A 26,443-nucleotide genomic window follows, 5' to 3' on the forward strand; every position below is an offset into this window, starting at 1 on the left:
GAGACGCACAGAGCCCCATAGAGCCCCATAGACCCCATAGAGCCCCATAGAGCCCCATAGAACCCATAGAGCCCCAGACCCCATATAGGCCCACAGAGACCCCACAGCCGCATCCCATAGAAAAGGCTTTAATAGGGGCGGAGGCGGAAGCTGTGGGTCCGCCCCACACTTATGGGTCGGGGATGTCGTCGGCCAGCGCCATGGGGAGCTGAGAGCCCCATAGGGACACAGAGGGACCCAGAGGGACCCAGAGGGACCCATAGAGACCCATAGTGACCCATAGAGACCCAAAGACCCCATAGAGACCCATAGTGACCCATAGAGCCCCATAGAGCCCCATAGGGACCCATAGGGACCCATAGCGCCATTGAGACCCATAGAGACCCATAGGGACCCATAGAGCCCCATAGGGACACAGAGGGACCCATAGAGACCCCATAGAGACCCCATAGAAAACCTATAGAGACCCATAGGGACCCATAGGGACCCATAGAGACCCATAGAGACCCATAGAGACCCATAGAGACCCATAGGGACCCATAGAGACCCATAGGGACCCATAGACCCCATAGAGACCCCAAAGAACCCATAGAGACCCATAGGGACCCATAGAGACCCATAGGGACCCACAGAGACCCATAGGGACCCATAGAGACCCATAGAGACCCATAGGGACCCATAGAGACCCATAGAGACCCATAGAGACCCATAGGGACCCATAGAGACCCATAGGGACCCATAGAGACCCATAGAGACCCATAGGGACCCATAGACCCCATAGAGACCCCAAAGAACCCATAGAGACCCATAGGGACCCATAGAGACCCATAGAGACCCATAGAGACCCATAGAGACCCATAGGGACCCCAAAGACCCCATAGAAACCCCATAGCGACCCATAGAGACCCATGGACCCCATAAAGACCCCATAGGGACCCATAGAGACCTATAGGGACCCCATAGAGACCCCAAAGACCCATAGAGACCCCATAGAAAACCTATAGAGACCCATAGGGACCCATAGAGACGCACAGAGCCCCATAGAGCCCCATAGGGACCCCATAGAGCCCCATAGAGCCCCATAGAACCCATAGAGCCCCAGACCCCATATAGGCCCACAGAGACCCCACAGCCGCATCCCATAGAAAAGGCTTTAATAGGGGCGGAGGCGGAAGCTGTGGGTCCGCCCCACACTTATGGGTCGGGGATGTCGTCGGCCAGCGCCATGGGGGAGCCGAGCTGCAGGTCCCTCTGTAGGGTTTCGAAGGCGGCGGGGCTGAGGCGGTGAACCTCGAGCCAATCGGCCAGCAGGGAGGCGGATAATGGGGCCGAGTCCCCCTGGCTATGGGGTGAGAATAGGGTCAGCCCCATAGAGGGGATGGGGAACCCCAAACCTTCACCCTATAGGCACCAGAGGTGTGGGGGAATGGGATTTGGGGTGGGGTGGGGCTTCGTTAGGGTCCTGACCCCGTAACTTTTGGGGTTCTTGAGTATTGGGGTCCTGACCCCATAACTTTCGGCTCCTGACCCCATAACTTTTGGGTTCTCCATCATTGGGGTCCTGACCCCATAACTTTGGGATTCTTGAGTATTGGGGTCCTGACCCCGTAACTTTGGGTTCCTAACCCCATAACTTTGGGGTTCTTGAGCATTGGGGTCCTGACCCCGTAACTTTGGGTTCCTGACCCCATAACATTGGGGTTCTTGAGCATTGGGGTCCTGACCCCATAACTTTTGGGGTTCTTGAGTATTGGGGTCCTGACCCCATAACTTTTGGGTTCTCCATCATTGGGGTCCTGACCCCATAACTTTGGGATTCTTGAGTATTGGGGTCCTGACCCCGTAACTTTGGGTTCCTGACCCCATAACTTTGGGGTTCTTGAGCATTGGGGTCCTGACCCCATAACTTTTGGGGTTCTTGAGTATTGGGGTCCTGACCCCATAACTTTTGGGTTCTCCATCATTGGGGTCCTGACCCCATAACTTTTGGGATTCTTGAGCATTGGGGTCCTGACCCCATAAACTTTGGGTTCCTGACCCCATAACTTTGGGGTTCTTGAGCATTGGGGTCCTGACCCCATAACTTTTGGGGTTCTTGAGTATTGGGGTCCTGACCCCATAACTTTTGGGTTCTCCATCATTGGGGTCCTGACCCCATAACTTTGGGATTCTTGAGTATTGGGGTCCTGACCCCGTAACTTTGGGTTCCTAACCCCATAACTTTGGGGTTCTTGAGCATTGGGGTCCTGACCCCATAAACTTTGGGTTCCTGACCCCATAACTTTGGGGTTCTTGAGCATTGGGGTCCTGACCCCATAAACTTTGGGTTCCTGACCCCATAACTTTGGGTTCCTGACCCCATAACTTTTGGGATTCTTGACCACTGGGGTCCTGACCCCATAACTTTGGGTTCCTGACCCCATAACTTTTGGGTTCTCCATCATTGGGGTCCTGACCCCATAACTTTTGGGGTTCTTGAGCATTGGGGTCCTGACCCCATAACTTTGGGTTCCTGACCCCATAACTTTGGGTTCTTGACCCCATAACTTTGGGGTTCTTGAGCATTGCGCTCCTGACCCCATAACTTTCGGTTCCTGACCCCATAACTTTTGGGATTCTTGAGCATTGGGCTCCTGACCCCATAACTTTGGGTTCCTGACCCCATAACTTTTGGGATTCTTGAGCATTGGGGTCCTGACCCCATAAACTTTGGGTTCCTGACCCCATAACTTTTGGGATTCTTGAGCATTGCGCTCCTGACCCCATAACTTTCGGTTCCTGACCCCATAACTTTTGGGATTCTTGAGCATTGGGCTCCTGACCCCATAACTTTGGGTTCCTGACCCCATAACTTTTGGGATTCTTGAGCATTGGGGTCCTGACCCCATAAACTTTGGGTTCCTGACCCCATAACTTTGGGATTCTTGAGCATTGGGGTCCTGACCCCATAACTTTGGGTTCCTGACCCCATAACTTTGGGGTTCTCCATCATTGGGTTCCTGACCCCATAACTTTGGGTTCCTGACCCTATAACTTTGGGTTCCTGACCCCATAACTTTTGGGTTCTCCATCATTGGGGTCCTGACCCCATAACTTTCGGTTCCTGACCCCATAACTTTGGGTTCCTGACCCCATAACTTTGGGGTTCTCCATCTTTGGGGTCCCATCAGGGAGGGGAATGGGGGACCCCATGTGTGGGGTGGGACCCCATTGGGTTCCTGACCCCATAAATTTTGGTTTCCTGACCCCATAACTTTGGGTTCTGCACCCCAATGTGTGGGGCAGTGGGATTTGGGGTGGGGTGGGGCTCCGTTGGGGTCCTGACCCCATAAACTTTTGGGATTCTTGAGCATTGGGGTCCTGACCCCATAACTTTGGGTTCCTGACCCAATAACTTTGGGATTCTTGACCATTGGGGTCCTGACCCCGTAACTTTTGGGATTTTGGGGTCCTCCCCTACTGGGATTTTGGGGTGACATCAAACTTCGGGTCCCCGCTCATTGGGATTTTGGGGTCCCCCATTATTGGGATTTTGGGGTCTTCCCCCCATGCGGTGACCCTAAAACTTTGTGTCCCCCACTATTGGGATTTTGGGGTGACCCCAAACTTTGTGTCCCCCATTACTGGGATTTTGGGGTCCTCCCCCATAGGGTGACCCTAAAACTTTCGGTCCTTCATTCTTAGGATTCTGGGCTGATCCCAAACTTTGGGTCCCCCATTATTGGGATTTTGGGGCCCTCCACTATTGGGATTTTGGGGTGACCCCAAACTTTGTGTCCCCCCCCATGGGATTTGGGGTCCCCCACTATAGGGATTTTGTGGTCCTCCCCCATAGGGTGACCCCAAACTTTGTGTCCCCCATTATTGGGATTTTGGGGTCCTCCATTATTGGGATTTTGGGGTCTTCCCCCCATGCAGTGACCCTAAAACTTTGGGTCCCTCATTATTAGGATTTTGGGGTGACCCCAAACTTCGTGTCCTCCATTATTGGGATTTTGGGGTCCTCTCCCTATGCAGTGACCCTAAAACTTTGGGTCCCCGATTATTGGGATTTTGGGGTCCTCCCCTACAGGGATTTTGGGGTGACCCCAAACTTTGGGTCCCCCATTACTGGGATTTTGGGGTCCTCCCCCATGCGGTGACCCTAAAACCTTGGGTCCTTCATTATTAGGATTCTGGGCTGATCCCAAACTTTGTGTCCCCCATTTTTGGGATTTTGGGGTCCTCCCCTACTGGGATTTTGGGGTGACCCCAAACTTTGGGTCCTCCATTATTGGGATTTTGGGGTCTTCCCCCATAGGGTGACCCTAAAACTTTCGGTCCTTCATTCTTAGGATTCTGGGCTGATCCCAAACTTTGTGTCCCCCATTATTGGGATTTTGAGGTCCTCTCCCCATGGGATGACCCCAAACATCGCGTCCCCCCTTATTGGGATTTTGGGGTCCTCTCCCATAGGGTGACCCTAAAACTTTTGGTCCCTCATTATTAGGATTTTGGGGCGACCCTAAACTTCAGGTCCCTCATTATTGGGATTTTGGGGTCCCCCATTACTGGGATTTTGGTGTCCTCCATTATTGGGATTTTGGGGTCCTCCCCTACTGGGATTTTGGGGTGACCCCAAACTTCGAGTCCTCAATTACTGGGATTTTGGGGTCCTCCATTATTGGGATTTTGGGGTCTTCCCCCCATGCGGTGACCCTAAAACTTTGGGTCCCCCCTTATTGGGATTTTGGGGTCCCCCATTATTGGGATTTTGGGGTGACCCCAAAATTTTGGGTCCCCCCCATGGGATTTGGGGTCCCCCACTATTGGGATTTTGGGGTCCTCTCCCCATGGGATGACCCCAAACTTCGGGTCCCCCCTCATTGGGATTTTGGGGTCCCCCATTATTGGGATTTTGGGGTCTTCCCCCCATGCGGTGACCCTAAAACTTTGGGTCCCCCATTATTGGGATTTTGGGGTCCTCCCCTACTGGGATTTTGGGGTGACCCCACACTTTGTGTCCCCCCCCATGGGATTTGGGGTCCCCCACTATTGGGATTTTGGGGTCCTCCCCCATAGGGTGACCCTAAACCTTTTGGTCCCCCCTTATTGGGATTTTGGGGTCCCCCATTATTGGGATTTTGGGGTGACCCCAAACGTTGTGTCCCCCATTACTGGGATTTTGGGGTCCCCCACTATTGGGATTTTGGGGTCTTCCCCCCATGCGTTGACCCTAAAAGTTTGTGTCCCCCATTATTGGGATTTTGGGGTCCTCCACTACTGGCATTTTGGGGTGACCCCAAACTTTGTGTCCCCCATTACTGGGATTTTGGGGTCCTCCCCCATAGGGTGACCCTAAAACTTTCGGTCCTTCATTCTTAGGATTCTGGGCTGATCCCAAACTTTGGGTCCCCCATTTTTGGGATTTTGGGGTCCTCCCCTACTGGGATTTTGGGGTGACCCCAAACTTTGTCCCCCCCATGGGATTTGGGGTCCCCCCTCACCTGTCCTTGCCGTCGCCCACCATGTCCAGCGATTGGCTCAGGAACTCCTCCAGGTCGAAGCCGACCCCATATCCCGCCCCGCTGCCTTTTGGGGTCACCGAGAAGACGGGGGGCAAAACGTCCTCCACCTTTTTGTGGGGTCGGGGGGGAGAGGGGATGGAGGGGGGAAAGAGGACCCCCAAAAAGTCACCCTAAAATGGAGACTCCTCACCCCATCCCATGACCCCAAAATGGGGATCCCAACCCGTGACCCCAAATGGAGACCCCAACCCAACCCAAGACCCCAAATGGAGACCCCCAACCCAATCCCACAACCCCAAAATGGGGATCCCAACCCAGGACCCCAAAATGGAGACCCCCAACCCAATCCCACAACCCCAAAATGGGGATCCCAACCCAGGACCCCAAAATGGAGACCCCCACCCCATCCCACGACCCCAAAATGGGGATCCCAACCCAGGACCCCAATTGGAGACCCCCACCCATCCCAAGACCCCAAAATGGAGACCCCAACCCCATCCCAAGACTCCAAAATGGGGATCCCAACCCATGACCCCAAATGCAGACCCCAACCCCACCCAAGACCCCAAATGCAGACCCCAACCCCATCCTAAGACCCCAAAAGGGGGATCCCAACCCGCGACCCCAAATGGAGACCCCTCACCCCATCCCAAGACCCCAAAATGGGGATCCCAACCCGTGACCCCAAAATGGAGACCCCCAACCCAACCCAAGACCCCAAATGGGGATCCCAACCCATGACCCCAAAATGGAGACACCCACCCGATCCCACGACCCCAAAATGGGGATCCCACCCCAAGACCCCAAATGGAGACCCCCACCCAATCCCACAATCCCAAATGGGGATCCCAACCCGTGACCCCAAATGGAGACCCCTCACCCCATCCCAAGACCCCAAAATGGAGACCCCCACCCCATCCCATGACCCCAAATGGGGATCCCAACCCGAGACCCCAAATGCAGACCCCCACTCTACTCCAAGACCCCAATACATGACCCCAAAATGGAGACCCCCAACCCCATCCCAAGACCCCAAAAGGGGGATCCCAACCCGCGACCCCAAATGGAGACCCCTCACCCCATCCCAAGACCCCAAAATGGGGATCCCAACCCATGACCCCAAAATGGAGACCCCCAACCCAACCCAAGACCCCAAAATGGAGACCCCCACCCCATCCCATGACCCCAAATGGGGATCCCAACCCGAGACCCCAAATGCAGACCCCCACTCTACTCCAAGACCCCAATACATGACCCCAAAATGGAGACCCCCAACCCCATCCCAAGACCCCAAAAGGGGGATCCCAACCCGCGACCCCAAATGGAGACCCCTCACCCCATCCCAAGACCCCAAAATGGGGATCCCAACCCATGACCCCAAAATGGAGACCCCCAACCCAACCCAAGACCCCAAATGGGGATCCCAACCCATGACCCCAAAATGGAGACACCCAACCCAACCCAAGACCCCAAAATGGAGACCCCCAACCCAATCCAAGACCCCAAAATGGGGATCCCAACCCGAGACCCCAAATGCAGACCCCCACTCTACTCCAAGACCCCAATACATGACCCCAAAATGGAGACCCCCCAACCCCATCCCACGACCCCAAAATGGGGATCCCAACCCAGGACCCCAATTGGAGACCCCCACCCATCCCAAGACCCCAAAATGGAGACCCCAACCCCATCCCAAGACTCCAAAATGGGGATCCCAACCCATGACCCCAAATGCAGACCCCAACCCCACCCAAGACCCCAAATGCAGACCCCAACCCCATCCTAAGACCCCAAAAGGGGGATCCCAACCCGCGACCCCAAATGGAGACCCCTCACCCCATCCCAAGACCCCAAAATGGGGATCCCATCCCATGACCCCAAAATGGAGACCCCCAACCCATCCCACGATCCCAAAATGGGGATCCCACCCCAAGACCCTAAATGGAGACCCCCACCCCATCTCACGACCCCAAATGGGGATCCAAACCCATGACCCCAAATGGAGACCCCCAACCCAACCCAAGACCCCAATTGGAGACCCCCACCCATCCCAAGACCCCAATAGAGCCCCCCACCCATCCCACGACCCCAATGGACCCCCCCACCCATCCCAAGACCCCCAACGCAGCCCCCCACCCCATCGCACGACCCCAATAGAGCCCCCCACCCATCCCAAGACCCAAACAGAGCCCCCCACCCCATTCCACGACCCCAAACGCAGCCCCCCACCCATCCCGAGACCCCAAATGAAGCCCCCCACCCATCCCAAGACCGCAAACGCAGCCCCCCCACCCCATCCCACGACCCCAATGGACCCCCCCACCCATCCCACGACCCCAATGGAGCCCCCCACCCATCCCAAGACCCGAAACGCAGCCCCCTACCCCATCCCATGATCCCAAGATGGAGACCCCCACCCATCCCAAGACCCCAAAGCTCAGAAATGGAGACCCCCACCCCACTCTAAGACCCCATTCGAAGACCCCCACCCCAATACATGACCCCAAATGCAGCCCCCCACCCATCCCACGACCCCAATAGAGCCCCCCACCCATCCCAAGATCCCAAGATGGAGACCCCCACCCATCTCAAGACCCCAAGATGGAGACCCCCACCCATCCCACGACCCCAGTGGAGCCCCCCACCCATCCCAAGACCCCAAGATGGAGACCCCCACCCATCTCAAGACCCCAATCGAAGACCCCCACCCCAATACATGACCCCAAATGCAGCCCCCCACCCATCCCACGACCCCAAATGGAGCCCCCCACCCATCCCAAGATCCCAAGATGGACCCCCCCACCCATCCCAAGACCCCAAATGAAGCCCCCCACCCATCCCACGACCCCAAACGCAGACCCCCACCCATCCCACGACCCCAAACGCAGCCCCCCACCCATCCCAAGACCCCAAACAGAGCCCCCCACCCATCCCAAGACCCCAAGATGGAGACCCCCACCCATCTCAAGACCCCAATCGAAGACCCCCACCCCAATACATGACCCCAAATGCAGCCCCCCACCCCATTCCATGACCCCAATAGAGCCCCCCACCCATCCCACGACCCAAACAGAGCCCCCCACCCATCCCAAGACCCCAATGGAGACCCCCACCCATCCCAAGACCCCAAATGCAGCCCCCCACCCATCCCACGACCCCAATAGAGCCCCCCACCCATCCCAAGACCCCAAGATGGAGACCCCCACCCATCCCAAGACCCAAACAGAGACCCCCACCCATCCCAAGACCCCAAGATGGAGACCCCCACCCATCTCAAGACCCCAATCGAGGACCCCCACCCCAATACATGACCCCAAATGCAGCCCCCCACCCCATTCCATGACCCCAATGGAGCCCCCCACCCATCCCAAGACCCCAAAGCTCAGAAATGGAGACCCCCACCCCACTCTAAGACCCCATTCGAAGACCCCCACCCCAATACATGACCCCAAACGCAGCCCCCCACGCCATTCCAAGACCCCAAATGGAGCCCCCCACCCATCCCAAGACCCCAAGATGGAGACCCCCACCCATCCCACGACCCCAATGGAGACCCCCACCCCATCCCACGACCCCAATGGAGCCCCCCACCCATACCAAGACCCCAATGGAGACCCCCACCCATCCCACGACCCCAATGGAGACCCCCACCCATCCCAAGACCCCAAGATGGAGACCCCCACCCATCTCAAGACCCCAAAAGAAGCCCCCCACCCATCCCAAGACCCCAAGATGGAGACCCCCACCCATCTCAAGACCCCAATCGAGGACCCCCACCCCAATACATGACCCCAAATGCAGCCCCCCACCCCATTCCATGACCCCAATAGAGCCCCCCACCCATCCCAAGACCCAAACAGAGCCCCCCACCCATCCCACGACCCCAATGGAGCCCCCCACCCATCCCAAGACCCCAAATGAAGCCCCCCACCCATCCCACGACCCCAATAGAGCCCCCCACCCATCCCAAGACCCCAAGATGGAGACCCCCACCCCATCCCATGACCCCAGTGGAGCCCCCCACCCATCCCATGACCCCAAAATGGAGCCCCCCACCCATCCCACGACCCCAAACGCAGACCCCCACCCATCCCAAGACCCCAAATGGGGACCCCACCCCTCCCAAGACCCCAAACGCAGCCCCCCACCCCAATACATGACCCCAAATGCAGCCCCCCACCCATTCTAAGACCCCAATTGGAGACCCCCACCCATCCCAAGACCCCAAAAGAACCCCCCACCCATCCCATGACCCCAAGATGGAGACCCCCACCCATCTCAAGACCCCAATCGAAGACCCCCACCCCAATACATGACCGCAAATGCAGCCCCCCACCCCAATACATGACCCCAATGGAGCCCCCCACCCATCCCAAGACCCCAAAGCTCAGAAATGGAGACCCCCACCCCACTCTAAGACCCCATTCGAAGACCCCCACCCCAATACATGACCCCAAATGCAGCCCCCCACCCCAATACATGACCCCAATGGAGCCCCCCACCCATTCCAAGACCCCAAGATGGAGACCCCCACCCATCCCACGACCCAAACAGAGACCCCCACCCATCCCATGACCCCAAATGAAGCCCCCCACCCATCCCACGACCCCAATAGAGCCCCCCACCCATCCCAAGACCCAAACAGAGCCCCCCACCCATCCCAAGACCCCAAGATGGAGACCCCCACCCCATCCCATGACCCCAAACGCAGACCCCCACCCATCCCACGACCCCAAATGAAGCCCCCAACCCATCCCACGACCCCAATGGAGCCCCCCACCCATCCCAAGACCCCAGTGGAGACCCCCACCCATCCCACGACCCCAATGGAGCCCCCCACCCATCCCAAGACCCCAAATGCAGCCCCCCACCCATCCCAAGACCCCAATGGAGACCCCCACCCATCCCACGACCCAAACAGAGACCCCCACCCATCCCAAGACCCCAATAGAGACCCCCACCCATCCCAAGACCCCAAATGAAGCCCCCCACCCATCCCACGACCCCAATAGAGCCCCCCACCCATCCCACGACCCCAATGGAGCCCCCCACCCACCCCAAGCCCCCAAGATGGAGACCCCCACCCCATCCCATGACCCCAATGGAGCCCCCCACCCATCCCAAGACCCCAAACACAGCCCCTCACCCATCTCAAGACCCCAAGATGGAGACCCCCACCCCATCCCATGACCCCAAATGCAGCCCCCCACCCCAATACATGACCCCAATGGAGCCCCCCACCCATCCCAAGACCCCAAGATGGAGACCCCCACCCATCCCAAGACCCAAACAGAGACCCCCACCCATCCCAAGACCCCAAGATGGAGACCCCCACCCATCTCAAGACCCCAATCGAGGACCCCCACCCCAATACATGACCCCAAATGCAGCCCCCCACCCCATTCCATGACCCCAATGGAGCCCCCCACCCATCCCAAGACCCCAAAGCTCAGAAATGGAGACCCCCACCCCACTCTAAGACCCCATTCGAAGACCCCCACCCCAATACATGACCCCAAACGCAGCCCCCCACGCCATTCCAAGACCCCAAATGGAGCCCCCCACCCATCCCACGACCCCAAGATGGAGCCCCCCACCCATCTCAAGACCCCAAACGCAGCCCCCCACCCATCCCACGACCCCAATGGAGCCCCCCACCCATCCCAAGACCCCAAGATGGAGACCCCCACCCATCCCAAGACCCCAATAGAGCCCCCCACCCATCCCATGACCCAAACAGAGCCCCCCACCCATCCCACGACCCCAATAGAGCCCCCCACCCATCCCAAGACCCCAAGATGGAGACCCCCACCCCATCCCATGACCCCAATGGAGCCCCCCACGCATCCCACGACCCCAATGGAGACCCCCACCCATCCCAAGACCCAAACAGAGCCTCCCACCCATCCCACGACCCCAATAGAGCCCCCCACCCATCCCAAGACCCCAAACACAGCCCCTCACCCATCTCAAGACCCCAAGATGGAGACCCCCACCCCAATACATGACCCCAAATGCAGCCCCCCACCCCATTCCATGACCCCAATGGAGCCCCCCACCCATCCCAAGACCCCAGTGGAGACCCCCACCCATCCCACGACCCCAATGGACCCCCCCACCCATCCCAAGACCCCCAACGCAGCCCCCCACCCATCCCAAGACCCCAATGGAGCCCCCCACCCATCCCACGACCCCAATAGAGCCCCCCACCCATCCCAAGACCCAAACAGAGCCCCCCACCCATTCCACGACCCCAATGGAGACCCCCACCCATCCCACGACCCCAATAGAGCCCCCCACCCATCCCACGACCCCAATGGAGACCCCCACCCCATCCCACGACCCCAATAGAGCCCCCCACCCATCCCAAGACCCCAATGGAGACCCCCACCCATCCCACGACCCCAATGGAGCCCCCCACCCATACCAAGACCCCAATGGAGACCCCCACCCATCCCACGACCCAAACAGAGCCCCCCACCCATCCCAAGACCCCAAGATGGAGACCCCCACCCATCCCAAGACCCCAATAGAGCCCCCCACCCATCCCACGACCCAAAGAGAGCCCCCCACCCATCCCACGACCCCAAATGAAGCCCCCCACCTATCCCACGACCCCCAACGCAGCCCCTCACCCACCCCCCCCCTCCCCGACACCCCCCAGCCCCCCCCCAAGCCCCCTCCTCACCTGGGACTTGGACAGCTGCTGGGTAACCGTGGCCACATCGGGGTCTGCCCACCCCCCACCTCCTCCTCCTCCTCCTCCCCCCCCCACAACATCCTGGGGCTGGGGGGGGTCGCTGGGGGGCTGGGGGTTGATATGGGGGGGTTGAGGGTTGGGGGGTTGCTGGGGGTTAATGGGGGGCTTCAGGGGGTTATTATGGGGGGGCTGCAGGTGAGTGGGGGGCTTCAGGGGGTTCTGGGGGGGCTGCAGGTTATTGGGGGGGTTCAGGGGGTTCTTGGGGGGCTGGGGGTTGTTATGGGGGGGCTGCAGGTTAATGGGGGGCTGGGGGTTGTTATGGGGGGGCTGCAGGTTGTTGGGGGGCTGGGGGTTGTTATGGGGGGGCTGCAGGGGGTGAATGGGGGGCTGCAGGTTAATGGGGGGGTGGGGGTTGTTATGGGGGGGTTGGAGGGGGTTCTGGGGGGGCTGCAGGTTATTGGGGGTCTGCAGGGGGTTCTGGGGGGGCTGCAGGTGAATGGGGGGCTTCAGGGGGTTCATGGGGGGCTGGGGGTTGTTATGGGGGGGCTGCAGGTTGTTGGGGGGCTGGGGGTTGTTATGGGGGGGCTGGAGGGGGTTAAGGGGGGGCTGCAGATTAATGGGGGGCTGGGGGTTGTTATGGGGGGGCTGTGGGTTATTGGGGGTCTGCAGGGGGTTAATGGGGGGCCGTGGGTTATTATGGGGTGTCTGTGGGTTATTGGGGGGCCGTGGGTTATTAGAGGGGGGCTGGGGGTTATTTGGGGGGGGTCTGGGAGGAGCCCCGTCCCTCATTTTGGTCCAACGTTCCAAAAGGTGCCGATCGTCGTCGCTCAGGATGAGACCCCGGAGACGTTGCTGGGGGTCCCGGTTCTGTTGGGGGTCCCGGTTCTGTTGGTGGTCCCGGTTCTGCCGGTCCCTTTGTTCTTTTTCCCTTTGTTTCCTTTCCCTTTCTTTCGCCCTTTCCTGCCGACGCCGCCGTTTTTCTTCCCTCTCCCGTTGCCTCTCGGCGGCCGTCACCGATTTTCGGCAATCCGGAGCCTCCGGGACGGCGGGGCAGGGGGGGTCTTTGGGGAGGGGGACGGGGGGGAGTAAGGGGGGAGGTTTGGAGACCCCCGACCCACCCTATGAGCACAAATGGAGACCCCCGACCCAACCCAAGACCCCAAATGGAGACCCCAACTCCATCACCCCAAATAGAGATGCCCAATCCAACCCAAGACCCCAAAATGGGGACCCCAACTCCTTGACCCCAAGTGAAGACCCCCAACCCAACCCAAGACCCCAAAATGGGGACCCAACTCCATGACCCCAAATAGAGACCCCCAACCCAACCAAAGACCCCAAAACGGGGACCCCAACTCCATGACCCGAAGTGAAGACCCCCAACCCAACCCAAAACCCCAAAATGGAGACTCCAACCCAACCCAAGACCCCAAAATGGGGACCCCAACTCCTTGACCCCAAATAGAGATGCCCAACCCAACCCAAGACCCCAAAATGGGGACCCACATCCTTGACCCCAAAATGGAGACTCCAACCCAACCCAAGACACCAAAATGGGGACCCCAACTCCATGACCCCAAATGGAGACCCCCAGCCCAACCCAAGACCCCAAAATAGGGAACCCAAATCCATCACCCCAAATGGAGACGCCCAACCCAACCCAAGACCCCAAAATGGGGAACCCAAATCCATCACCCCAAATGGAGACGCCCAACCCAACCCAAGACCCCAAAATGGGGACTCCAATTCCTTGACCCCAAATGGAGACCCCCAACCCAACCCATGACCCCAAAATGGGGACCCCAACCCATGACCCCAAGTGAAGACCCCCAACCCAACCCAAAACCCCAAAATGGAGACTCCAACCCAACCCAAGACCCCAAAATGGGGACCCAACTCCTTGACCCCAAATGGAGACCCCAACCCAAGACCCCAAACTGGGGACCCCAACTCCATGACGCCAAATGGAGACCCCAACCCATCCTATGAGCCCAAATGGAGACCCCAACCCAACCCAGGACCCCAAAATGGGGACCCAACTCCATGACCCCAAGTGGAGACCCCCAACCCACCCTATGACCCCAAATGGAGATCCCCAGCCCAGCCCGAAAACAAAAAATGGGGACCCCAACTCCATGACCCCAAGTGAAGACCCCCAACCCATCCTATGAGCCCAAATGGAGACCCCAACCCAACCCATGACCCCAAATGGAGCCCCCAACCCCAAGACCCCAAATGGAGACCCCCAACCCAACCCAAGACCCCAAAATGGGGAACCCAAATCCATCACCCCAAATGGAGACGCCCAACCCAACCCAAGACCCCAAAACGGGGACCCCAACTCCATGACCCCAAGTGAAGACCCCCAACCCAACCCAAAACCCCAAAATGGACACTCCAACCCAACCCAAGACCCCAAACGGAGACCCCAACTCCATGACCCCAAATGGAGACCCCCGACCCAACCCAAGACCCCAAAACGGGGACCCCAACTCCATCACCCCAAAATGGAGCCCCCAACCCAACCCAAAACCCCAAAATGGACACTCCAACCCAACCCAAGACCCCAAACGGAGACCCCAACTCCATGACCCCAAATTGAGACCCCCAACCCAACCCAAGACCCCAAAATGGGGACCCCAACCCAAAACCCCAAACGGACCCCCACCCCAAGACCCCAAATCTCCTTCGTGTCCCCCTCCCCCCCCAGAACCCAAGACCCCAAGACCCCCAAACCTCTGCTCTTATTCCTCATGGCTGATTTCAGCAGCGCCGCTTTTAGGGCCGCTTTGGTGTCATCGGAAATGGCGCCGTCCCGTTTCGGTACCACCGGGATTTCCGGTTCTTCTTTGACCCGTGGCGATTCCATGGGGCAATCGGGGGCCGTTGTAGGGCCGGGACTTGCCATATCCACATCGGTGCAAGGCCACGGCGTGGGGACGGTTGGCTCGGTCCTGGCGTTGGTGGTGGGGGCCAGGTTGGCCATATTGACCCCGGCGTTAGCCATATTGACCCCGGCGTTGGCCATATTGACCCCGACGTTGGTCATGTTGGCCATACTGACCCCGGCGTTGGCCATATTGACGTTGACGTTGGTCATGTTGGCCACGTTGACCCCGGCGTTGGCCATATTGGCCACGTTGACCCCGGTGTTGGCCATATTGATGCCGGCGTTGGCCATATTGAGGTTGACGTTGGCCATACTGGCCATATTGATGCCGGCGTTGGCCATGCTGGCCACGTTGATGCCGCTATTGGCCACGTTAATGCCAGCATTGGCTGCACTGGCCACACCGATGCCAACGTTGGCCATGTTGATCATCCGGATGCCGGCGTTGGCCGCGTTGAGCCCAATGTTGGCCACGTTGATGCCAGCATTGGCCATGCTGATGCCGGTGTTGGCCACGGTGATGCCACTATTGGCCACGTTGGCCACGGTGATGCTGGCGTTGGATGCGTTGACCCCAATTTTGGCCACGTTGACCCCAATATTGGCCGTGTTGACCCCGGCGTTGGCCATATTGGCCCCGTTGACCCCAACGTTGGCCGTGTTGATGCCGGCGTTGGCCATATTGCCCACGTTGATGCCAACATTGGCCACGTTCAGCCCCATGTTGGCCACGTTCAGCCCAGCATTGGCCGTGTTGACCCCGGCGTTGGCCATATTGGTTGCGTTGACCCCAACATTGGCCATGCCGACCCCAACATTGGCCACGTTGACCCCAATGTTGCCCACATTGGCCATGTTGACCCCAGCATTGGCTACGTTGGCCACGTTGACCCCAACATTGGCCACACTGACCCCAACATTGGCCATATTGGCCACGTTGACCCCAACATTGGCCGCGTTGACCCCAATATTGCCCACATTGGCCACGCTGACCCCAACATTGGCCGCGTTGACCCCAACATTGGCCATATTGGCCACGTTGACCCCAACATTGGCCGCGTTGACCCCAATATTGGCCGTGTTGACCCCAACATTGCCCACGTTGGCCACGTTGACCCCAACATTGGCCGTGTTGACCCCAACATTGGCCGCGTTGACCCCAATATTGGCCACGTTGACCCCAACATTGGCCGCGTTGACCCTAACGTTGCCCACGTTGACCCCAACGTTGCCCACGTTGCCCTGGCTGCTGGCGCCAGCGCCGGCGAAGGCGATCTGACGCCGGATGCCGTCGCGACGCTGATGGAAATCCTCGATTTCGGCCACGATGGCGGCTTTGATCTCCTCCTTGGTGAGCACGCGACGCTCGAAAGCGAAATCGAAAGCCGGGACGCATTCGGGTTCGTCCTCCGGGTCGTGATATTTAGCCAGGAAGGGATGTCGCAACGCTTCGGCGACGCCGACCCGCTCCCTCGGGTCGAACCTCAGCATCCTCCCCAACAAAGCCAAGGCCGCCGGTTCGGCGTCGCCGTACAAACTCTCCCAAGGCACCGGCGGGCGAGGAGGGAGGCTCTGTAGATAAGCACGAACCCTTTCGGCACCGATGGCCGCCATGACGCCGGCCGGCGGCGTCCCCAAAACCGCCATGATGAGTTGAAGTTGATGGACGTAATTGCGACCGGGGAAAAGTTGCCGACGGCCCAACATTTCGGCAAAAATGCAGCCCACCGACCACATGTCGATGGCTCGGGTGTAACGGTGTAAGGAGAGCAGCAGCTCCGGGGCTCGGTACCAACGCGTGGCCACGTATTCGGTGAGGAAGGCTTTGCTGTGCCGGGGGTCGGCGCCGAGGCCGCGAGCCATGCCAAAATCGCCGATCTTCAGCTCGCAGTTCTCGTTGACCAGGAGGTTGGAGGGTTTGAGGTCCCGGTGGAGGACGTTGGCGGAGTGGATGTATTTGAGGCCGCGGAGGAGCTGGTAGAGGAAATAGCGGACGTGCTCCAAGGAAAGGGGTTGGGAGGAGTGGATGATCTGGTGTAGGTCGGACTCCATCAGGTCCAGCACCACGTAGCTGGAGGGGGGAAATAAGGGGGAGGGGGGAAATAAGGGGGACGGGGGGAAAACAAGGGGGCACGGGGTCAGGGTGTGGTGTGGGGGGAAATGGGGGAGAAATGGGGGGAAATGGGGGGGAATGGGGGAGAAATGGGGAGAAATGGGGGGGAAATGGGGGAGAAGTGGGGGGAAATGGGAGGAAATGGGGGGGAAATGGGGGGTATGGGGTCGGTATGGGGGGAAATGGGAGGGAAATTGGGGGTATGGGGGAGAAATGGGGGGAAATGGGGGGGAATGGGTGGGAATGGGGGTATGGGGTCAGTATGGGGGGAAATGGGAGGAAATGGGGGGAAAATGGGGGGGAAGTGGCGGGTACAGGGTCGGTATGGGGGGAAATGGGAGGGAAATCGGGGGGAAATGGGGGGTATGGGGTCGGCATGGAGGAGAAATGGGAGGAAATGGGGGGGAAATGGGGGGAAATGGGGGGTACGGGGTCGGGATGGGGGAGAAATGGGAGGAAATGGGGGGAAATGGGGGGGAAATGGGGGGTATGGGGTCGGTATGGGGGAGAAATGGGAGGAAATGGGGGGAGAAATGGGGGGAAATGGGGAAGAAATGGGGGGAAATGGGGGGAAATGGGGAATGGAGGGTATGGGGTCGGTATGGGGGAGAAATGGGAGGAAATAGGGGGGAAATGGGGGGGAAATGGCGGGGAAATGGGGGGTATGGGGGCGGTATGGGGGAGAGATGGGAGAAAATGGGAGGAAATGGGGGGGAAATGGGGGGTATGGGGTCGGTATGGGGGAGAAATGGGAAGAAATGGGGGGAAATGGGGGGGAAATGGGGGGGAAATGGGGGGTATGGGGTCGGTATGGGGGAGAGATGGGAGGAAATGGGAGGAAATGGGGGGGAAATGGGGGGTATGGGGTCGGTATGGGGGGAAATGGGAGGGAAATCGGGGGGAAATGGGGGGTATGGGGGAGAAATGGGGGGAAATGGGGGGGAAATGGGGGAGAAATGGGGGGAAATGGGGAAGATATGGGGGGAAATGGGAGGAAATGGGGGGGAAATGGAGGGGAAATGGGGGGTATGGGGTCGGTATGGGGGAGAGATGGGAGGAAATGGGAGGAAATGGGGGGGAAATGGGGGGTATGGGGTCGGTATGGGGGAGAAATGGGAGGAAATAGGGGGGAAATGGGGGGGAAATGGCGGGGAAATGGGGGGGAAATGGGGGGGAAATGGGGGGGAAATGGGGGGGAAACGGGGGGAAATGGGGGGTATGGGGTCGGTATGGGGGAGAAACGGGAGGAAATGGGGGGGAAATGGGGGGGAATGGGGAAGAAATGGGGGGAAATGGGGGGGAATGGGGGGGAATGGGTGTATGGGGTCAGTATGGGGAGAAATGGGAGGAAATGGGGGGGAAATGGGAGGGAAATGGAGGGGAAATGGGGGGTATGGGGTCGGTATGGGGGAGAGATGGGAGGAAATGAGGGGGAAATGGGGGGGAAATGGGGGGGAAATGGGGGGAAATGGGGGGTATGGGGTCGGTATGGGGGAGAGATGGGAGGAAATGGGAGGAAATGGGGGGGAAATGGGGTCGGTATGGGGGAAAAAAAGGGGGGAAATAGGGGGTATGGGGTCGGGATGGGAGGAAATAGGGGAAATGGGGGGTATGGGGGAGAGATGGGAGGAAATGGGGGGGAAATGGGGGGGAAATGGGGGGGAAATGGGGGGTATGGGGTCAGTATGGGGGAGAAATGGGAGGAAATGGGGGGGAAATGGGGGTATGGGGTCAGGGTGGGGGGAAATAGGGGGGAAATGGGGTCAGTGTGGGGGCAAATGGGGGAGAAATGGGGTCAGTATGGGGGGAAATAGGGGGCAAATAGGAGCGATGCGGGGTCAGGGTGGGGGGAAATGGGGGATATGGGGTCGGTATGGCGGAGAGATGGGAGGAAATGGGGGGGAAATGGGGGTATGGGGTCAGTATGGGGGAGAGATGGGAGGAAATGGGGGGGAAATGGGGGGGAAATGGGGGGAAATGGGGGGGAAATGGGAGGTATGGGGTCGGTATGGGGGAGAGATGGGAGGAAATGGGGGAGAAATGGGGGGTATGAGGTCAGGGTGGGGGGAAATGGTGGGGAAATGGGGAGTATGGGGTCAGTATGGGAGGAAATAGGGGGGAAATGGGGTCAGTGTGGGGGCAAATGGGGGAGAAATGGGGTCAGTATGGGGGGAAATAGGGGGCAAATAGGAGCGATGCGGGGTCAGGGTGGGGGGAAATGGGGGATATGGGGTCGGTATGGCGGAGAGATGGGAGGAAATGGGGGGGAAATGGGGGTATGGGGTCAGTATGGGGGAGAGATGGGAGGAAATGGGGGGGAAATGGGGGGGAAATGGGGGGGAAATGGGGGGTATGGGGTCGGTATCGGGGAGAAATGGGAGGAAATGGGGGGGAAATGGGGGGAAATGGGGGGTATGGGGTCGGTAAGAGGGGAGAAATGTGAGGAAATAGGGGGGAAATGGGGTGGAAATGGGAGGTATGGGGTCGGTATGGGGGATAAATGGGGGGAAATGGGGGGGAAATGGGGGGTATGGGGTCGGTAAGGGGGAGAAATGGGAGGAAATGGGGGGGAAATGGGGGGTATGAGGGAAATAAAGGGGGGAAATGGGGGGGAAATGGGGGGGAAATGGGGGGTATAGGGTTGGGATGGGAGGAAATAGGGGAAATGGGGGGTATGGGGTCGGTATGGGGGAGAGATGGGAGGAAATGGGGGGGAAATGAGGGGTATGGGGGAGAAATGGGGGAAATGGGGGGGAAATGGGGGGAATGGGGTCAGTAAGAGGGGAAATGGGAGGGAAATTGGGGGGAAATGGGGGGTATGGAGGAGAAATGGGGGGAAACGGGGGGGATATTGGGGAGAAATGGGGGCAAATAGGGGGGTATGGGGTCAGTATGGGGGAAAATGGGGGGGAAATGGGGGGGAATAGGGGGGATGCGGGGTCAGGATGGGGGGAAATGGGGGGGAAATGGGGGGAAATGGGGGGTATGGGGTCAGTATGGGGGGAAATGGGGGGAAATGGGGTCGGTGTGGGGGGAAATGGGGGGGAAATGGGGGGGGAATGGGGGGAAATGGGGGGGAAATGGGAAGGAAGGGGTCAGGAAGGGTAGAAGGAAATGAGGGGGAAATGGGGGGGAAATTGGGGGTATGATGTTGGTATGAGGCGGAAATGGGGAGGAAAGGGGGAGGAAAACTGGGGGGGGGAAATGGGGGGACCCACCCTATGGGTTCCACCTCCACGCCACAGCCCCAGGTGACCCCAAATGACGTCCCTATGGGTCCCACCTCCACCCCATGGGTCCCATCTCCATACCAAGGGCTCCACCTCCACCCCACGGGTCCCACCTCCACCCCATGGGCCCCAGGTGACCCCAAATGACGTCCCTATAGGTCCCACCTCCACCCTATAGGTCCCACCTCCACCCCACAGCTTCCACCACCACTGCATGGCCCCAGGTGACCCCAAATGCCATCCCATGGGTCCCACCTCCACCCCATGGGTCCCACCTCCACCCCATGGGTCCCAGGTGACCCCAAATGCCGTCCCTATGGGTTCCACCTCCACCCCATGTGCTCCATCACCACCCCATGGGTCCCATCTCCACCCCATGGGCTCCACCTCCACCCCATGGGTCCCACCTCCACCCCACGGCTTCCACCACCACCCCATGGCCCCAGGTGACCCCAAATGCCGTCCCTATGGGTCCCTCCTCCACCCCATGGACTCCACCCCCACCCCACGTGTCCCACCTCCACCCCACAGCTTCCACCTCCACCCCATGGCCCCAGGTGACCCCAAATGACGTCCCTATGGGTCCCACCTCCACCCCATGGGCTCCACCTCCACCCCATGGGTCCCACCTACACCCCATAGGTCCCACCTCCACCCCATGGGCTCCACCTCCACCCCATGGGTCCCACCTCCACCCCATGGGTCCCACCTCCACCCCACAGCCCCATAGGACCCCAAATGACATCCCTATAGGTCCCACCTCCACCCCACAGGTCCCACCTCCACCCCACGGGTCCCAACTCCACCCCATGGGTCCCAACTCCACCCCATGGGTCCCACCTCCACCCCATGGGCCCCAGGTGACCCCAAATGCCGTCCCTATGGGTTCCACCTCCACCCCATGTGCTCCATCACCACCCCATGGGTCCCACCTCCACCCTATAGGTCCCACCTCCACCCCACATCTTCCACCACCACTGCATGGCCCCAGGTGACCCCAAATGCCGTCCTTACGGGTTCCACCTCCACCCCATAGGTCCCACCTGCACCCCATGGGTCCCACCTCCACCCCATGGGTCCCACCACCACCCCATGGGTCCCACCACCACCCCATGGCCCCAGGTGACCCCAAATGACGTCCCTATAGGTCCCACCTCCACCCTATGGGTCCCACATCCACCCCATGGGTCCCACCTCCACCCCATGGGCTCCACCTCCACCCCACGGGTCCCAACTCCACCCCATGGGTCCCACCTCCACCCCATGGGCCCCAGGTGACCCCAAATGCCGTCCCTATGGGTTCCACCTCCACCCCATGTGCTCCACCGCCACCCCATGGGTTCCACCTCCACCCCATGGGTCCCAACACCACCCCATGGGTCCCAACACCACCCCATGGGTCCCACCTCCACCCCATAGGTCCCACCTCCACCCCATGGGTCCCAACACCACCCCATGGGTCCCACCTCCACCCCACAGCCCCATAGGACCCCAAATGACGTCCCATGGGTTCCACCTCCACCCCATAGGTCCCACTTCCACCCCATGGGTCCCACCTCCACCCCATAGGCCCCAAGTGACCCCAAATGACGTCCCTATAGGTCCCACCTCCACCCCATGGGTCCCACCTACACCCCATGCGCTCCATCACCACCCCATGGGTCCCATCTCCACCCCATGGGTCCCACCTCCACCCCATGGGCCCCAGGTGACCCCAAATGACGTCCCTATGGGTCCCACCTCCACCCCACAGCTTCCACCTCCACCCCACGGCCCCAGGTGACCCCAAATGACGTCCCTATAGGTCCCACCTCCACCCCATAGGTCCCACCTCCACCCTATAGGTCCCACCTCCACCCCACAGCTTCCACCACCACCGCATGGCCCCAGGTGACCCCAAATGCCATCCTTATGGGTCCCACCTCCACCCCATGGGCCCCAGGTGACCCCAAATGCCGTCCCTATGGGTTCCACCTCCACCCCATGTGCTCCATCACCACCCCATGGGTCCCACCTCCACCCCATGGGTCCCACCCCCACCCCACGTGTCCCACCACCCCCCAACCCCCCCGCTGCCCCCCTCCCTGCCACGCACACGGAGCGGAACTCCCCGTAGGGCCCGGCGGGCCTCAGGATGTCTTTGATCCCGATGATGTTGTCGTGTTTGAAGTGTTTGAGGATTTTCAGCTCCCTCAGGGTCCTCTTGGCGTTGGTCACCACGTCGAAGGCGTTCGGGATTTTCTTGATGGCCACCGGCTGCCCTGGAACCGAAACGCCGGCGCCGAATCGGTTGGGTGATCCCATAGGACCCATTGGGAGCCAACGGACCCCATTGGAACTCAACAGACCCCACTGGGACCCAACTGACCCCATAGGAAGTCTGGTGACCCCATTAGGACCCAACCGACCCCATTGGGACCCAACAGACCCCATTGGGACTCAACTGACCCCACTGGGACCCAACTGACCCCACTGGGACCCAATAGACCCCATTGGGACCCAACTGATCCCACTGGGACCCAACTGACCCCATAGGAAGCCAGAGGACCCCATTGGGACCCAACTGACCCCATTGGGACCCAATAGACCCCATTGGGACTCAACTGACCCCACTGGGACCCAGGTGACCCCAAAGGAAACCACGTGACCCCATTGGGACCCAACTGATCCCATTGGGACTCAACTGACCCCATTGGGACCCAATTGACCCCATTGGGACCCAACCGACCCCATACAAAGCCAAGTGACCCCATTGGGACTCAACTGATCCCATTGCAACCCAACTGACCCCATTGGGACCCAATTGACCCCATTGGGACCCAACCGACCCCACTGGGACCCAACTGATCCCATTGGGACCCAACGGACCCCAAAGGAAGCCAGCTGACCCCATTGGGACCCGACCAACCGCACTGGGACCCAACTGACCCCATAGGAAGCCAGAGGACCCCATTGGGACCCAAATGACCCCATTGGGACTCAACTGACCCCACTGGGACCCAACCGACCCCACTGGGACCCAACCGATCCCATTAGGGCCCAACGGCCCCTGTAGGAAGTCTGGTGACCCCATTGGGACCCAACTGACCCCATTGGAACTCAACTGACCCCATTGGGACCCAACGGACCCCACTGGGACCCAGGTGACCCCAAAGGAAACCATGTGACCCCATTGGGACCCAACTGACCCCATTGGGACCCAACCGACCCCACTGGGACCCAACCGACCCCATAGGAAGCCAGAGGACCCCATTGGGACCCAACTGACCCCATTGGGACCCAATTGACCCCATTGGGACCCAACTGACCTCGTAAGGACCCGACCAACCGCATAGGGACCTGGGTGACCGTGTAAGGACCTGACCAACCCCATAAGGACCCCAACCGACCCCATAGGGACCCCAACCAACCCTATAGAGACCTGGGTGACCCTGTAAGGACCCAACCAACCCCATAAGGACCCCAACCGACCCCATAGGGACCCCAACCAACCCTATAGAGACCTGGGTGACCCTGTAAGGACCCAACCAACCCCATAAGGACCCCAACCGACCCCATAGGGACCCCAACCAACCCTATAGAGACCTGGGTGACCCTGTAAGGACCCAACCAACCCCATAAGGACTACAACTGCCCCCATAGGGACCCCAACCGACCCCATGGGGACCTGGGAGACCCTGTAAGGACCTGGCCAACCCCATAAGGACCCCAACCGACCCCATAGGGACCCCAAACAACCCCATAAAGACCCCAAACCACCTTATAGGGACCCCAACCAACCCCATAAGGACCCCAACCGACCCCATAGGGACCCCAAACGACCCCAAAGGGACCCCAAACCACCTTATACGGACCCCAACCGACCCCATAAGGACCCCAAACGACCCCATAGGGACCCCAAATGACCCCATAGGGACCCCAAACCACCTTATAGGGACCCCAACCGACCCCATAAGGACCAGAATCGACCCCATAGGGACCCCAAACAACCCCATAGGGATCCCAAGCGACCCCATAGGGACCCCAACCGACCCCACAGGGACCCCAACCGACCCCACAGGGACCCCAATTGACCCCATAGGGACCCAAACCGACCCCAAAGGGACCCAAACCAACCCCATAAGGACCCGAACCGACCCCAAAGGGACCCCAACCGACCCCATAGCGACCCCAACCGACCCCAAAGGGACCCCAACCGACCTCATAAGGACCCGAACCGACCCCATAAGGACCCCAACCGACCCCATAGGGACCCCAAATGACCCCAAAGAGACCCCAAACCACCCTATACGGACCCCAACCGACCCCATAAGGACCCCAAACGACCCCATAGGGACCCCAACCGACCCCACAGGGACCCCAAACCACCTTATAGGGACCCCAACCGACCCCATAGGGACCCCAACCAACCCCATAAGGACCCCAACCAACCCCATAGGGACCCCAACCGACCCCATAGGGACCCCAAACGACCCCATGAGGACCCCAACCGACCCCATAAGGACCCCAAATGACCCCATAGGGACCCCAACCGACCCCAAAGGGACCCCAACCGACCGCATAAGGACCCGAACCGACCCCAAAGGGACCCAAACCGACCCCATAAGGACCCCAACCAACCCCACAGGGACCCCAAACCACCTTATAGGGACCCCAACCGACCCCATAGGGACCCCAACCAACCCCATAAGGACCCCAAATGACCCCATAGGGACCCCAAGCAACCCCATAGGGACCCCAAACCACCTTATAGGGACCCCAACCGACCCCATAAGGACCCGAACCGACCCCAAAGGGACCCCAACCGACCCCATAGCGACCCCAACCGACCCCATAGCGACCTCAACCGACCCCAAAGGGACCCCAACCGACCTCATAAGGACCCGAACCGACCCCATAAGGACCCGAACCGACCCCATAGGGACCCCAAACCACCTTATAGGGACCCCAACCAACCCCATAAGGACCCGAACCGACCCCAAACGGACCCCAACCGACCCCATAGCGACCTCAACCGACCTCATAAGGACCCCAACCGACCTCATAAGGACCCGAACCGACCCCATAAGGACCCGAACCGACCCCATAGGGACCCCAAATGACCCCAAAGGGACCCCAACCAACCCCATAAGGACCCGAACCGACCCCAAAGGGACCCCAACCGACCCCAAAGGGACCCCAACCGACCTCATAAGGACCCGAACCGACCCCATAAGGACCCCAACCGACCCCATAGGGACCCCAAACGACCCCAAAGGGACCCCAAACGACCTCATAAGGACCCGAACCGACCCCATAGGGACCCCAACCGACCCCAAAGGGACCCCAAACCACCTTATAGGGACCCCAACCGACTTCATAAGGACCTGAACCGTCCCCATAGGGACCCCAACCGACCCCATAGGGACCCCAACCGACCCCAAAGGGACCACAACTGACCCCATAGGGACCCCAACCGACCCCATAAGGACCCGAACCGACCCCAAAGGGACCCCAACCGACCCCATAAGGACCACAACCGAGCCCATAGGGACCTCAAACCACCTTATAGGGACCCCAAACAACCCCATAAGGACCCCAACCGACCCCATAGGGACCCCAAACGACCCCAAAGGGACCCCAAACCACCTTATAGGGACCCCAACCGACCCCAAAGGGACCACAACTGACCCCAAAGGGACCCCAACCGACCCCAAAGGGACCCCAAACCACCTTATAGGGACCCCAACCAACCCCATAAGGACCCCAACCGACCCCAAAGGGACCCCAACCGACCCCATAAGGACCCCAAACCACCTTACAGGGACCCCAAACAACCCTATAAGGACCCCAACCGACCCCATAGGGACCCCAAGCAACCCAATAGGGACCCCAAACCACCTTATAGGGACCCCAACCGACCCCATAAGGACCCCAAACGACCCCATAGGGACCCCAAATGACCCCAAAGGGACCCCAAACCACCTTATAGGGACCCCAACCGACCCCATAAGGACCAGAATC

General features: G+C 59.7%; 1 protein-coding gene across 1 annotated transcript in view; it reads right to left on the bottom strand.

Annotated features, from left to right (window-relative positions):
- Positions 1–1,137: 1,137 nt before the first annotated feature.
- The window catches only part of LOC116240152 (uncharacterized), a 32,598-nt gene continuing 7,292 nt past the window's right edge, over positions 1,138–26,443 (bottom strand). The window contains exons 3-8 of the mRNA XM_090130482.1: positions 22,536–22,701; positions 14,944–17,168; positions 12,917–13,268; positions 12,196–12,247; positions 5,487–5,614; positions 1,138–1,342 (exon numbers count right to left, since the gene is read on the bottom strand). Coding sequence (XP_089986608.1) covers positions 1,195–1,342; positions 5,487–5,614; positions 12,196–12,247; positions 12,917–13,268; positions 14,944–17,168; positions 22,536–22,701 — 3,071 coding nt within the window. The 3' untranslated portion in view covers positions 1,138–1,194. The remainder of the gene's footprint in view (positions 1,343–5,486; positions 5,615–12,195; positions 12,248–12,916; positions 13,269–14,943; positions 17,169–22,535; positions 22,702–26,443) is intronic.

Source organism: Phasianus colchicus, chromosome 40, assembly GCF_987193195.1.
Source record: "Phasianus colchicus chromosome 40, bPhaCol1.hap1.1, whole genome shotgun sequence".
In the NCBI taxonomy this organism is placed as follows: Eukaryota; Metazoa; Chordata; class Aves; order Galliformes; family Phasianidae; genus Phasianus; species Phasianus colchicus.